Raw genomic sequence first — 14,300 nt, forward strand, 5'->3', positions numbered from 1 at the left:
TGCTCCACAGATGTCCCCTGCATGTATTATATTTTACTGATCTGCAGCTGTCATGTACACAAGAAAATCTACAAGAACCACCTTTGAACACAGGACAAGAGAGAGGAGATGCAGGGACCTTCTTGGAACCATAATTTCCCAGAAGCAAGTTGAGGTTGTGTCTTATCAGGACCACCCTTTTCCGCTCCATAAATGGGATATCAGTGCTGAAAATACTGTATATCTAGGGAAAGTTTGGCCACGTGGGAGTCTCTTTTTCAAATGTTATAACTGTTGTGGACTTTTAAAAAACAAAAATTCTAAGACCTCTCCCCTTTAAATGAGCATCAGCAGCGAGCCCCTGAGGAGCCGGTGTAGAGGATGGGAGTGGTTGTGACCCTGTCACGTCTCACCTCAGGCTGTCGCTCCCTAGGGTTCAGTGCAGTGACCTTGTTACCTTGTTTCTTTTCGGTCCTCTTCTCAGTAGCACTCCTGGGTGCGAAGAACATACTGCCCGACAGCCCCACTGTGGTAAAGAATGGTAAAATCGGTTTGCAGCAGACAGTCCTGGCAAATTTCCATACCAGGCTTCCTAATTAATGAAATTAATAAATACATAAATGAATTTAGTTGGAGATTCTCCAAGGTTTCTCATTTCTTAGCACATGATTAAATTTGTTGGTTTATAATACTGCAGAATATCCATATCTTTGGAACTCATCACTAATATTCCATGATGGGTTGTTTTCACTGCTATTAGTATCGTTTTTAGTACAGTTTCTTCATACATCCCTCAGTACCCACTATACAGTATGTTCTATCACATATTGTGGCCTTGTATTGGAACCTTTCATTAACATTCAAGTAGCTTCCTTGTAATTGATGTTAACTGTCCAGCAATTTGCTCATTATGATTAAGCCGTGTTCCTAAATACACTGGCTGCTTCGTGCTAATCTTATAGTGATATTGTACCTGCTCTGATGTAATTCCTGAAGATTAAATTAAATAGTCTAGCAATGAATAAACTAAGCTCCTTAAGACCCTTTCAGGGTGAATGCCTGCAGAGGTTGTTTCTTTATCCAGTCACAGCTTTCCAAGAAAGTCGCCCACTCTCTATAGGTAATGCCCCCACAGTTCAAATTATAGAAATGCTACTGCAAAATGTTCTATCCAATTTACAGCTCATATAGGCTTTTATATATGACATTATTCTGGCCAGGCTGCTCCACTGAAATCTAATCTACACACGATGAGGATCTTAATGACATAGTATGACTGAATGTGGTAATAACATAGTGTCTATATCACAATATACAATAAAGATCAGACTAAGACCAAATAAATATTACTATCAGACCCTAATCAAAATCTGCCTATTAAAGGCACTTGACTCCCCCTGATACTGAATGGCAGACTTTGTTGGTGGATATTGTAGTCTATGATTCTTCAGAATCTAAATAACGTAAGTACATTTTAGACAGATTGCCAACCTTTTTTTAAATGGTTTGTATAAAAGGGAATTTTTCACCAGAAAATTATATTTTGTTTAAATGTTTTTATGTTAAATATATTTTTAAAGAATTTTTAGTGTTATTTTTTATTTTCCATGTCATATTGTCATGTATACTTTTTAAAAACAAGCACAAGATTCTGCAATTTTCGTGCTGGCTATTAAGCCTAATAAGTAGCGTCACGTTTTGGTCTGTATAGATCACCTTACTGCATGTTTCTGCTTACCATTACAGGCAGGATTACAGTGACAGATATCCCTTATTATAAGGATGATACAGGATCCACCATTCACAATAGTTGACATTACAGCTTATCAGCTCCCTCTCGACCTCTGCACAAGTCACCGAGCATGCCTAGAAAACTCTCCCATGGAAGTAAATAAGGTCCCCTCCAGATCATTGTGTCTATGGCCCATGGTGGCTGCTGTAAAGCATATCTCTAAATGCTGTTAGCCACAGTTTAGGGAAGACAGACACCCCCACCCCAATCATAAAATCAAAACAGATTAAAAACAAAGGATATGTGTATCTGGTTTTAACTGTCAGAAAAAAAAATGGTTCATTTTCTTTAACTTTGTTTGTAACTTCTGTTTCTTTGTCACGTTTAAAATATTTCAAATCCGTATTTCTTCTAGTAAAGGGGTGTTTGTTTTGAAGTGACTTTAAATGCCCCAACACCTTCAACGGTGTAGATTTGTTTTACTGCCACCACAAAGGTGCGCCAAATTTGTTAAGAGATGTCTTCACTTCATAGAACTGCACCGACACCACTTCTTTGCAGCAGCATTAGCCTTTAATAGCAATCCACAATTGCCTGGACAGCCACATAGCCTTTCCACACTGCTCGCCTCCAAAATCAGTTGCAAACATTCATCTTCCATAGAATACATAAAGCAGCCCTCACCGGTGTTGTTTCAATGGCTTTACTCAATCCACGCCAGGGAGGGCAAAAAATCCTTGTTTTTCTGTAGTGTTGCATGGATTGAATAAAGCAGTTCAAACAGGACCGGTGAGTGCCGCTTTATATATTTTATTAAGAGATATGTTTGCTTCTTCATAATTTTGGCATATTTTACTCCTTCGCATTCAGATTAAAACTGATATATGAAACACCTCACATAGTAACCAGAAACTGCCTTGTGGTGCTGTCCGCCTGACATCTGCAAATTGGTTTCTCTCTGAAACTTGAGTTCCGTGGGCAGCTCCACGTGTAGTTTCTGGCATCTGTGTTTGACTAAATGCTGTTTAAACCTTACATGAAAAATGCAGCTAGTTCCAGCAATAACACACTACGGGTGGCTTGTTCCCATGTGTTTCTTTGCCAGAATTCAGATGATACAGCTTGTGGTGTCTATACGGCGTAGAATATTTTTCTATATGGTAGCTGTTAGAGATGAGCAAATCTATTTGTTTCATCAGCAGGGCTTCTTCACCTGTGCGGGCCATCCCCGCAAGTGAAGAAGCGACCACCTTCCGCAGGATTGACTAGGTCAGTAGAGATGTCGCAAACATAAAATTTTCCATTCGCAAACAGCCATAGACTTCAATAGGCAGGCGAATTTTAAAACCCACAGGGACTCTTTCTGGCCACAATAGTGAATGAAAAGTTGTTTCAAGGGGACTAACACCTGGACTGTGGCATGCCGGAGGGGGATCCATGGCAAAACTCCCATGGAAAATTACGTAGTTGACGCAGAGTCGGGTTGTAATCCATAAAGGGCATAAATCACTTAACATTCCTAAATTGTTTGGAATAACGTGCTTTAAAACATCAGGTATGATGTTGTATCGATCAGGTAGTGTAAGGGTTACGCCCGCTTCACAATGACAGACCAAACTCTGACAGACCAAACTCCCCGTTTAACGCACCGCAAACAACCGCAAACAGTCCATTTGCAAAACCGCAAACTCCCCATTTGCACAAGGTTGGATACCAAGCTAGCCATGTCCCGTTCCTTGTCCTCACTGACGTCATTGAAGGTCTCTTCCTCCACCCAGCCACGTACAACACCAAGGGTCCCCGAAAGGTGACAACAAGCCCCCTGGGATGCCTGCTGTGGTTGGTCTTCCACCTCCTCAAAGCCACCTTCCTCCTCTGACTCCTCTTCTTCAGACTCCTCTCTCTGCGTTGCCGCAGGTCCAGCAATCGATGACGACAAGGTTGCTTCTGGTGGTGATGGTGACCACAACTCTTCCTCTTGATGCTCATCTACAGCCTGATCCAGCACTCTTCGCAGGGCACGCTCCAGAAAAAACGCATATCGGATGAGGTCGATGATGTTGCCTTGGGTTTGACTGACCAGGTTTGTCACCTCCGCAAAAGGACACATGAGGCTACAGCCATTGTGCATGAGCGTTCAGTAACGCGGCCAAAAAATACCCAGCTCCGCAGAGGCTGTCCTCTTTTTTTTTTTTTATTAAAAAAATCTGTTCTTACCAGTTTAATCTCTGTTTTGTCCCCTATCAGGGGCTGGTGTATGGAATAGATTTTAGGAACCAGGAGATGGAAAAAGATGCTTGGTCGGTCCTCTTACTTCCAATTTGGGGCACTGCGCGTGCACCGTGCAATGTACTGTGCTACCTGATCTGAGTGGTATGTTAAGTAGTACTATTCCTATCAGTTTAATCCCTGTTACGTCCCCTATCAGGGGACGTGTATCAAATAGATTTTAGACAACCGCAAAGAGTTGTCAATAGTTGACACACTCATGACATAAATTTTATTCCTCTATGCATCAATCTTGGTGTAGTGATGACTGTGCTCGTGCGCACATTTGGGAGATTGCAGGCGATGGCGGATTTTCAAAGCCTATGGTCGTGCTGAGGTACTTCAGTGACAGTTAAGTGACCCAGAAAACAATGATTCTGCAGTGTGGGCCCATTGTTGGCCTAGTAGGCTTTAATGATCACCTTAGATGATCACAAAGAAAATTAATGTTTTTTCTATGCACAATTATCCAGCCGATCATAGAGGTGATAGCTTCATTGTGATACGCAAGCCCCTTCACCACAACAAGGTAACTTTCACGAAGGGGAATTGACACATGTATGTTCCTTTTTTTTTGTTTGGTTTTTGCAGCCACAGTGCAGCACCAGAGGCCAGAAAAATTAGGCATGTACACATGCCTGAAAAAACAGGTATTGTTGCAGGCCAGAAGTTCTATCGCAAATTGGGATACTTTAGCTCAGGCCACAGGTCAAGCCTGCACACCCAGGAGTCAAGGGGTTCATCGCTCCTCAGAGTGTCGATATCTGCAGTTAAGGCGAGGTAGTCTGCTACCTGTCGGTCGAGTCGTTCTTTAAGGGTGGATCCCGAAGGGCTGTGGCGATGCGTAGGACTTAAAAAGCTCTGCATGTCCTCCATGAACAACACGTCTGTAAAGCGTCCTGTCCTTGCCGGCATGGTTGTGGTAGGAGGAGGACTACTTTCACCTCTTCCCCTGTTAGATTCCCGTTGTGCTGTGACATCACCCTTATACGCTGTATAAAGCATACTTTTCAACTTGTTTTGGAACTGCTGCATCCTTTCCGACTTTCTGCTTATACCGGGGGTCTAGTAGCGTGGCCACCCAGTACAGGTCGTTCTCCTTCAGCCTTTTTATACGAGGGTCCCTCAACAGGCACGACAGCATGAAAGACCCCATTTGCACAAGGTTGGATGCCGAGCTACTCATGTCCCGTTCCTCGTCCTCACTGATCTCACTCAAGGTCTGTTCTTCCCCCCCAGCCACGTACAACACCACGGGTACCAGATTGGTGACAACGAGCACCCTGGGATGCTTGCTGTGGTTGGTCTTTCTCCTCCTTAAAGCCACATTCCTCTTCTGACTCCTCTTCCTCAGACTCCTCTACCAGCGTTGCCGCAGGTCCAGCAAGCGATGCTGATAAGGCTGTTTCTGGTGGCGATGGTGACTACAAGTCTTCCTCTTCACGCTCATCTACGGCCTGATCCAGCACTCTTCGCAGGGCACGCTCCAGGAAGAAAACAAATGGGATGATGTCTCTGATGGTGCCTTCGGTGCGACTGACTAGGTTTGTCACCTCCTCAAAAGGACGCATGAGCCTACAGGCATTGCGCATGAGCGTCCAGTAACGTGGCAAAAAAATACCCTGCTCTGCTGAGGCTGTCCTAGCACCCCGGTCATACAAATACTCGTTGATGGCTTTTTCTTGTTGGAGCAGGTGGTCGAACATTAGGAGTGTTGAATTCCAACGTGTCAGGCTGTCGCAAATCAAGCGCCTCACTGGCATGTTGTTTCGCCGCTGAATATCTGAAAAGTGCGCCAAAGCCGTGTAGGAATGCCTGAAATGGCCACACACCTTCCTGGCCTGCTTGAGGACGTCCTGTAAGCCTGGGTACTTATGCACAAAGCGTTACACGATCAGATTCAACATATGTGCCATGCACAGCACATGTGTCAACTTGCCCAAATTCAATGCCGCCAACAAATTGCTTCCATTGTCACACACCACTTTGCTGATCTCCAGTTGGTGCTGAGTCAGCCACTGATCCACCTGTGCGTTCAGGGTGGACAGGAGTGCTGGTCCGGTGTGACTCTCTGCTTTCAGGCAAGTCAACCCCAAGACGGCGTGACACTGTCGTATCCGGGATGTGGAATAGCCCCTGGGGAGCTGGGGGGTGCAGTTGATGTGGAGCAAGACGCAGCAGCAGAAGAGGACTCAGCCGAGGAGGTTAGCGAAGAGGATGGAGTAGGAGGAGTAGAGGAGGTGGCAGCAGGCCTGCCTGCAAGTCGTGGCGGTGTCACCAACTCCTCTGCAGAGCCACGCATTCCATGCTTGGCAGCTGTCAGCAGGTTTACCCAATGCGCAGTGTACGTGATATACCTGCCCTGACCGTGCTTTGCAGACCAGGTATCAGTGGTCAGATGGACCCTTGCCCCAACACTGTGTGCCAGACATGCCATGACTTCCTTTTCCACAATACAGAGTACAGGTTGGGGATTGCCTTTTGTGAAAAATAAATTCGGCCGGGTACCTTCCACTGCAGTGTCCCAATAGCTACAAATTTTTTGAAGGCCTCAGACTCCACCAGCTTGTATGGTATAAGCTGGCGGGCTAAGAGTTCCGACAAGCCAGCTGTCAGACGCTGGGCGCGGGGGTGACTCTGTGACATCGGCTTCTTACGCTCAAACATTTCCTTGACAGAAACCTGACTGTGGGCAGATCAGCAGGAACTGCTCAAGGTGAGAGGCGGAGTGGCGGGTGGTTGAGAGGGGACAAGGAGGACAGCAGTGGTTGACGTGGCTGAAGATGCTCACCAGGAGGAGGATGGTGGCTTTGAGTTTGTGTGCTGCTTGTACTCGTCATCATGTGTTGATCCTATAGGCGTTTGTGATGTGAGATCATGTGCCTTTGCAAAGCAGTTGTACCTAGGTGGGTGTTGGACTTCCCACGACTCTTTGGCACAGGTTGCAAATGGCATAGCTGTTATCAGAGGCAGACACACAAAAAAAATTAGCTTTGCAATGACGGCATTCTGGTGGTGTCAACAGCATGCGTTGATTGGCGTGCTGTCTGGCTGACCCTGGGTGCCGATCCATGCTGTCTGACTGTGCCACTAGCTACTTGTGACGACCTCCCCCTGCTTCCAACTCGTCTCCTCCTCCTCTCTGTCTCCCCATCTGAACTTTCCCCCTGTTCTTCTTCTCTTCGAGCGGGCACCCATGTGACATCCACGGACACATCGTCATCATCAACCGCTTCACTTGTATCTGACAACTCAGCAAAGGAAGCAGCAGCGGGTACAACATCATCATCATCACACCGTACGTCCATGTGTGTAATGCTGCCTGACTGAGACATATCCCTGTTATCTACATCCTCTGGCAATAATGGTTGCGCATCACTCATTTCTTCCAACTGATGTGTAAATAACTCCTCTGACAGATCAAGTGAAGCGGCTGTGGTGCTAGTGTTGGTGGTGGTGGCAGGCGGGCGAGTGGTAACTTGAGAGGTGCCCGAAGCTGAGCTGGAGGAGGATGGTGCGTCAAGGTTCCGAGCGGAAGATGTAGAAGATTGGGTGTCCTGTGTTAGCCAGTCAACTATGTCCTCAGAACTTTTCGAGTTCAGGGTACGTGGCCTCTGAACACTGGGCATTATTCTAGGGCCAAAGGAAATCACAGCACCACAACCACGATGGCCCCTGCCTGCCTCTGCCTGTCATTTTTTTCCGATTAGTTGTACTATGCGTGCAAGCTACTGTGACACCAGATATGAGTGGTGCAACTGGGCACTGGCAGTAGTGGGCACAGTACAGTACACGCTGTGGGCCTGACACACACGCTTTCAGCCAACTGCAATTATATTACAGTGAAAAAATTGTTTTATTTTTTTAAATGCAAGCTACTGTGACACCAGATATGAGTGGTGCCACTGGGCACTGGCAGTAAACACACGCCTGACACACACACACACACACACACACACACACACTGGCAGGCAACTGCAATTAGATTACAGAGAAAAAAAAAAAGAAAAGCAGACTAATGTACTAGCCCTAAAAAGGGCTTTTTAGGGTGCTGTCAGGACGCTGTCCTTACAGCAGATCAGATGAGTCTTTCAGGACTTGAGTGGACACTGAATACACTAGCCTAGCTATCGATTTCCCAATTAAATCAGCAGCAGCTGCACTGTCCCTGCTCTCACTAACACTGCAGCTTCCGAATGAATCTAAGATGGATGCTGTCCTTGCTTTTTGATAGGAGGTGGGAGGGTCTGGGAGGGGGGATATGCTGCTGATTGGCTAGAATGTGTCTGCTGACTGTGAGGTACAGGGTCAAAGTTTGCTCAATGATGATGTATAGGGGGCGGACCGAACATCGCATATGTTCGCCCGCCGCGGCAAACGCGAACAAGCGATGTTTGCCGGGAACTGTTCGCCGGCGAATAGTTCGGGACATCTCTATTGGTCAGCCCGGCCCTAACAATTTCATGCCTGTGCTTCGATTAACAGAGCAAGGGCACAAGCTCTGCTTTGGCTATGTAGCAGTGTCTGCGCAGGCGTGAGAGTCGAAGCAGAACCTGTACCCTTGCTCTGCTAATTGGAGCAGCAGAGCAGGTAGGAAGTTGTCAGAGCTGGACTAAATTTCCGGCATTGTCAGTCTTGCAGCAGATGACAGCCCCCGCAGGTGAATAAGCCCTGCTGATGAGATAAATCAATTTTATCCCATCTCTAAAATATGTATGCATATGTTGGGTATGTTTTTTGTATTTGTGTATATGTTGTCTATGTTTTGTATTAATAGGGATCTGTATTACAGTATTATTGTAATGTATACTGGTATTATTTGGGTATGCTTTTGTACTTGTATTTTAGCTTAGTATAGACGGATTTTTAATTATTTCATGACCATTTTTATTTTTAGTACTGAGGCTTATTTGAAGGGTGTTCTAAATACCATCCAACCCACTTCTGAGCCAAACCCCCTTTTGACGCAGAGCAGGCTGCCTCTCTTTAGCATCTACATTTTACATTAGCAGGTTCCTTATTACTATTTACACCTAGCAAAGTTCTGGATTCTGCTGATACCTGGTAAAATGTTGGAAAATGCAACACAAGCTTAAATAATCACTGCTAGAACAAAATATATGTTCCATTTTTAGCTATAATAATATAATTTTTCAATTCAATGCTTTTAACTTACAGAGGAAAAACACGGAATCACCCTAAACCTTGACATTTGCTGGCTGAGTCTTTGCAATGCTACTAAAATGCACAATACTAATCTTTTTTTTTCAATATTTTTATAAGCAAATGATGGCTTTTTACATACATTTCTAGAGCCCTTTTAAGTTCTGATGGTATACTGATTCCCCCGAGGAGACAGAAAGATAGTTTCCATGGTAATGTTAGTGTATCTTCCCTTCCAATATCATGACTACCTATGACATACACAGAGTACAGATTTCTAGCTTCTGTCCTTTTGAAGCTGTGCAGAGCCCTTCCCTTTGATGTGTGGTCATCTAAGAGCTTAAAGTCCACAGAAAAAAGCATAATGAAGAATGGAGATCAGCAGTGCATGACATAAGGTCTCCTCATACATAGATAACTTAGGAAAAAGTCTTCTCAGAGCAGTGGTACTGAGAATGTTTTACCACAGACACTTAATACAATGTATTAAAAGGATCCTCCAGGCAAAACTGAAGCACTGTGTTATCTATGTTGCTGAATGTAAAGGAACAGAGCATGACACAGGAATCTCAAGAAAACCAAGGAGATCCCTGTGTCCTGCTCCTTCCACTAGACTTATGCAATGTTTTGGTTTTACTTCGAGTGTCCCTTTAAACATCAAGCAACTTGAAGTAACTTTGTTGTATGCCTACATTCACAATGATGTTTCATTACTAAATGGCATAATTATTTAAAATCCAGTGTCCAGCTTGCAGCTTTGTCTAGTGATTTGTATGCGTCTACAGTACATATCTTATACTTTGTCTAAGGGCTTAGAACTTGTGTTGGCCTACAGATGCCAAACGTGGGTTATTTCACGTTTAAAATTATATACTTATTTCTTTAGATTTGCCGAAAGATGAATGGGGTTCGATTTACATGTTGCAAAAGTGCCAAGGACCGGACTTCTATGTCAGTCACTTTGGAGCAGTGCTCTATCTTAAGAGATGAACATGACCTCCACAAAGACTTCTACATCCGGGCTCTTGACTGCATGAGAAGGTGTGTATAGATCCTTGTCTGGTATAGAAGCCCTGCTGCATGTCTGTGAAAATTAATGTACACTAATGAGCAAATTCTGCTCAAATCTACAGCAGTTCAATTTGATGTGATATGTATATGATGTGATGCAGGGCATTGAAGAACCAACAGATATTGCCACACTAAGATTCCAGAATCCAATCTAAAGTTGGGTTGCATATCAAAACAGTTATGTAATAGTTTATGATTTCTATACAGTAGAAAGACAACACATTATTTAGCACTCCCCCATATTTCCAGCACTGAGTACTCCAAACTTTTCAAGCTTAATAGCCACTTTCTATTACCACTGGTGGTGGTGAGCCACATGGGATAAAAAAAAAGGGAAAAACCTACTACAGATATGACCATGTCATTTTAATGACAGATGAGTAAATCGGTAAAAAAAAAAATTTGGGTCCAAATTGATTTTGCTTAAAGGGTTTCTACCACCTCATTTGGACCTAATTAGCTGTCAGACACTGGCGATCAGCTAGTGTCTGCTCTACCTAACCATGCTATTCTAAGACCTTTGTGTACACTAAAAAAACTACTTTTATTCATATGCAAATGAGCCTCTAGGTGCTATGGAGGCGTCTTTTCAGCACCTATAGCAGTGATGGCTAACCTTGGCACTCCAGATGTGGTGAAACTACGACTCCCAGCATGCTCCATTTATTTCTATATAGTTCTGAGAGCAGCCAAGCAAGGGGGGCATCTTGGGAGTTGTAGTTTTACCACAGCTGGAGTGCCAAGGTTAGCCATCACTGACCTAGAGGCTCCGTCTACTCACCTTGTATTCCGCCCCACTCGTCCGTCAAGCCCGCCCATCTCCTCTGGATTGCCAGCCTCCATCTCATCCATCGGCCGAATTCTCGTGCCTGCGCCTTGTGCATCTGTATTCGGTGCAGTCGCAGTGACTGTCTGAACGCTCCCTGCGTCCGGCATCTCCACTGCGCCTGCGCAGTCTGTTCCTCGGAGCGCACTGACGTAATCGGCGCAGGCACAGTGGAGATGCCGGAGCAGGGAGCATTCAGACAGTCACTGCGCCTGTGCCGAATACAGACGCACACGGCACAGGCGCGAGAATTCGGCCGATGGATGAGATGGAGGCTAGCAATCTAGAGGAGATGGTCGGGCTTGACGGACAAGCGGGGCGGAATACAGGGTGAGTAGACGGAGCCTCTAGGTGCTGAAAAGACGCCCCCATAGCACCTAGAGGCTCATTTGCATAGCAATAAAAGTAGTTTTTTTTTGTGTAACGGCTGCACACAAAGGTCTTAGAATAGCATGGTTAGGTTGAGCAGACACTAGCTGATCGCTAGTGTCTGACAGCTAATTAGGTCCAAATGAGGTGGTAGAAACACTTTAAATTAATAGTGCTCCAATTGTCCTGGAAACTGCTTGCAACAGTTTTTTTTTTAACAAATACAGACATAAAGGGGTTATCTCATCTGAGACAATTGGGGCATATCGTTAGGACCCTCCGTCTTCATCTTCACTGCCCTGTTTCTCTCACTGGTATACTTAATTTTAAATGTAAAATGGCTGCCACAGTGAATCGCTGAATTTCCGTGATATTTGTGACGAATCTGATTTGTTCATCCCTAATTTCAATTCAACTGGTTCTTTCACAATCCGTTGGGGCCCATCAAAGATGTCATGACTGTTTTATATGTAATATACCAGAAGGAAAAAGCAGGATAGATTGGGGTGCTGTTCCTCAGAAGTTAAAACAGTGATTTTTTTGTTATAAGCATTTACATAAAACCCTTGTGTAATGCATTTTGAAGGTTCTTCCCCTTAGACAAAACCTGACTGTTTTTTGTTTATTCATTGTATGCACTTATATAGCGCTAGTATATTCTGCAGTGCTTTAGAGACAATAGCATCACACTGTCCCCATTGGGGCTCACAATCTAAAGTGTTTTACATGTGTATGCAAGTTTCACCCATAAATGAGCTCATCACAAGGGTGTTTGCTGCTTAAAAACCCCCAGCAGTCAGCTATAATCTGCAGGGGAACTGGGCAACAAGTGTAATATTTCTGCATTCTCACCACTTTAATACATTGACCTACTGTAATGCTTTTCATAGCTGCTCTCTGCTCCAAATGAAGAATCACCCTAAATGTAATCACAAAGAGAAGTGAATATGAAAATACACTATTAGTATCTATTCTTCATAAGTTTCCTTTACTATATAATGCAGTCATTTTTACCCTTCATATCATGCAACCTAATGTCTTCATAGTTGTGGCAATTATCTCCAAGCTTTAGCTCTCCAACTGTTGCAAAACTACAACTCCAAGCTACCATTAGACAGTTGTGTTTTTTACAACAGGTGGAGAGCACTGCTGTGGGGAGCAGATCTTCAGAAGATCAATGTGGAGAAATTGAATGTTGCATTATCTCCTGGGTGGCACCAATGATGTCTACTGGACATTAGTCTACTACATATAGTGTATTCGGAAATTCTTAAGACCCTTTTACTTTTTTCACAAAAAAATCAATCACCATCATTTTTCACTCAGTCCTCCTTAATGACAAAGTAAAAATAGATTTTTTATAAATGTTTACACGTATATTAAAAAGGAAAAACAGAAATTGCATTAGACATGATTTGGAATAGTACATCTTTGTCCATATAAGTTCTCACAGCTGACAATGCATATCAAAGCAAAAACCAAACCAAAAGGAAGAAAGAACTGTCTGTAGAGCTCAAAGACATGATCATCTGGAGGCACAGACCTAGAGAAGTGTGCTAAAAATGTCTGCTGCACTGAAACATCCAAAGAGCACAGTGGCCTCCATATTTCTTAAATGCAAGAAGTTTAGGGAAAAAAACTGAACTCTTCCTACAGCTGGCCACCCCTCCAAACAAAGTAATTGGGCCTTTGTAAGAGAGGTGACTAAAAGCCCAATGGTCACTCTGGTGATCTCCAAAGGACCTCTGTGCATATGGAAGAAACTTACAATTGGTCAGCCATCACTGCAGCATTCCACCAATCTGGGCTTTTACTGAGGAGAGGCTTCTTCTGGCCACTCTACCATAAAGACACATGAAAGTTTGCACAAAAACACCTAAAGGACCCACAGACTGTGCGAAATACGATTCTCTGGTCTGATAAAAACGAGATTGAACTTCTTGGCCTCAATTCTAAGCATAATGTTTGGAGGAATCAAGGCACTGTCCAAAACCATCTCAACAGTGAAGTACTGTATGGTAGTGGGTGGCAGCATCATGCTGTGTTTTTTTTTTTTAGCAGCTGGGACAGGGAGACTGGTCAGAGTTGAGGGAAACCTGAATAAAGCAAAGTACAGAAATATTCTTAATGATAACCTGATCCAAAGTGCTCTGGACCTCAAACTGCCAAGACAATACAGGGGTGGCTTAGAAACAACTCTATAAACGTCTTTGAGTGGCCTAGCCAGGGCCCTGGCTTAAACCCAATCAAACATCTCTGGAGAGACTTGAAAATGCCTGTCCATCGCCAGTCCCCATCCAGCCTGACAGAGCTTGAGAGGATCTGCAGCGAAGAATGGCAGAAAATCCCCAAATCCAGTTGTGCAAACCTTGTGGCATCATACCCAAAAAGACTGGAGGCTGTAATCTCTGCCAAAGTTCCTTCAACTAAGTATTGAGTAAAGGTTCTTAATACTGTACTTATGTCAATGCAATATTTTAGTTTTTCCATTTCAATAGATTAGTAAAGATTTCAAACATTGTTTTTACTTTCTCATTATGGGGTAATGAGTGCAGAATGATAGAGAAAGTTTAGATTTTAGCACAAGGCAGGAACATAAAATCTAAAAAAAAGTTAAAGGGTCTGAAGACTATCCAAATGCACTGTGCTGCCTTTTAATGTGTTCCAAATCAAATCCAGCACAACTCATTATTGAATGTATTAGCTTCTTTTATTTCATTCCTTTAATAGCTAACCTTTCTCCGGAACACCAAGTTCTCTATTGATGTACACTTGAACCCAGTTATAAAGCTACCTAATGACTCTTCATAAATAAGCCGTCTTCTAGCGGCGTTTAATAAGATGCTCCCTGGGTTTCTTGACAATTAAAGAGTTTTAACTTTTAGGTAGGAT

At 43.8% G+C, this 14,300-nt stretch overlaps 1 protein-coding gene across 9 annotated transcripts in view; it reads left to right on the top strand.

Moving 5' to 3' along the window:
- Positions 1-14,300, top strand: part of INPP4B (inositol polyphosphate-4-phosphatase type II B) — a 700,458-nt gene that overhangs the window by 662,855 nt on the left and 23,303 nt on the right. For all 9 annotated transcript variants that reach the window (XM_044300592.1, XM_044300585.1, XM_044300600.1 and 6 more), the window contains one exon: positions 10,029-10,183. In XM_044300592.1, the coding sequence (XP_044156527.1) occupies positions 10,029-10,183 (155 nt within the window). The remainder of the gene's footprint in view (positions 1-10,028; positions 10,184-14,300) is intronic.

This window comes from Bufo gargarizans, chromosome 1 (assembly GCF_014858855.1).
Source record: "Bufo gargarizans isolate SCDJY-AF-19 chromosome 1, ASM1485885v1, whole genome shotgun sequence".
Taxonomy (NCBI): Eukaryota; Metazoa; Chordata; class Amphibia; order Anura; family Bufonidae; genus Bufo; species Bufo gargarizans.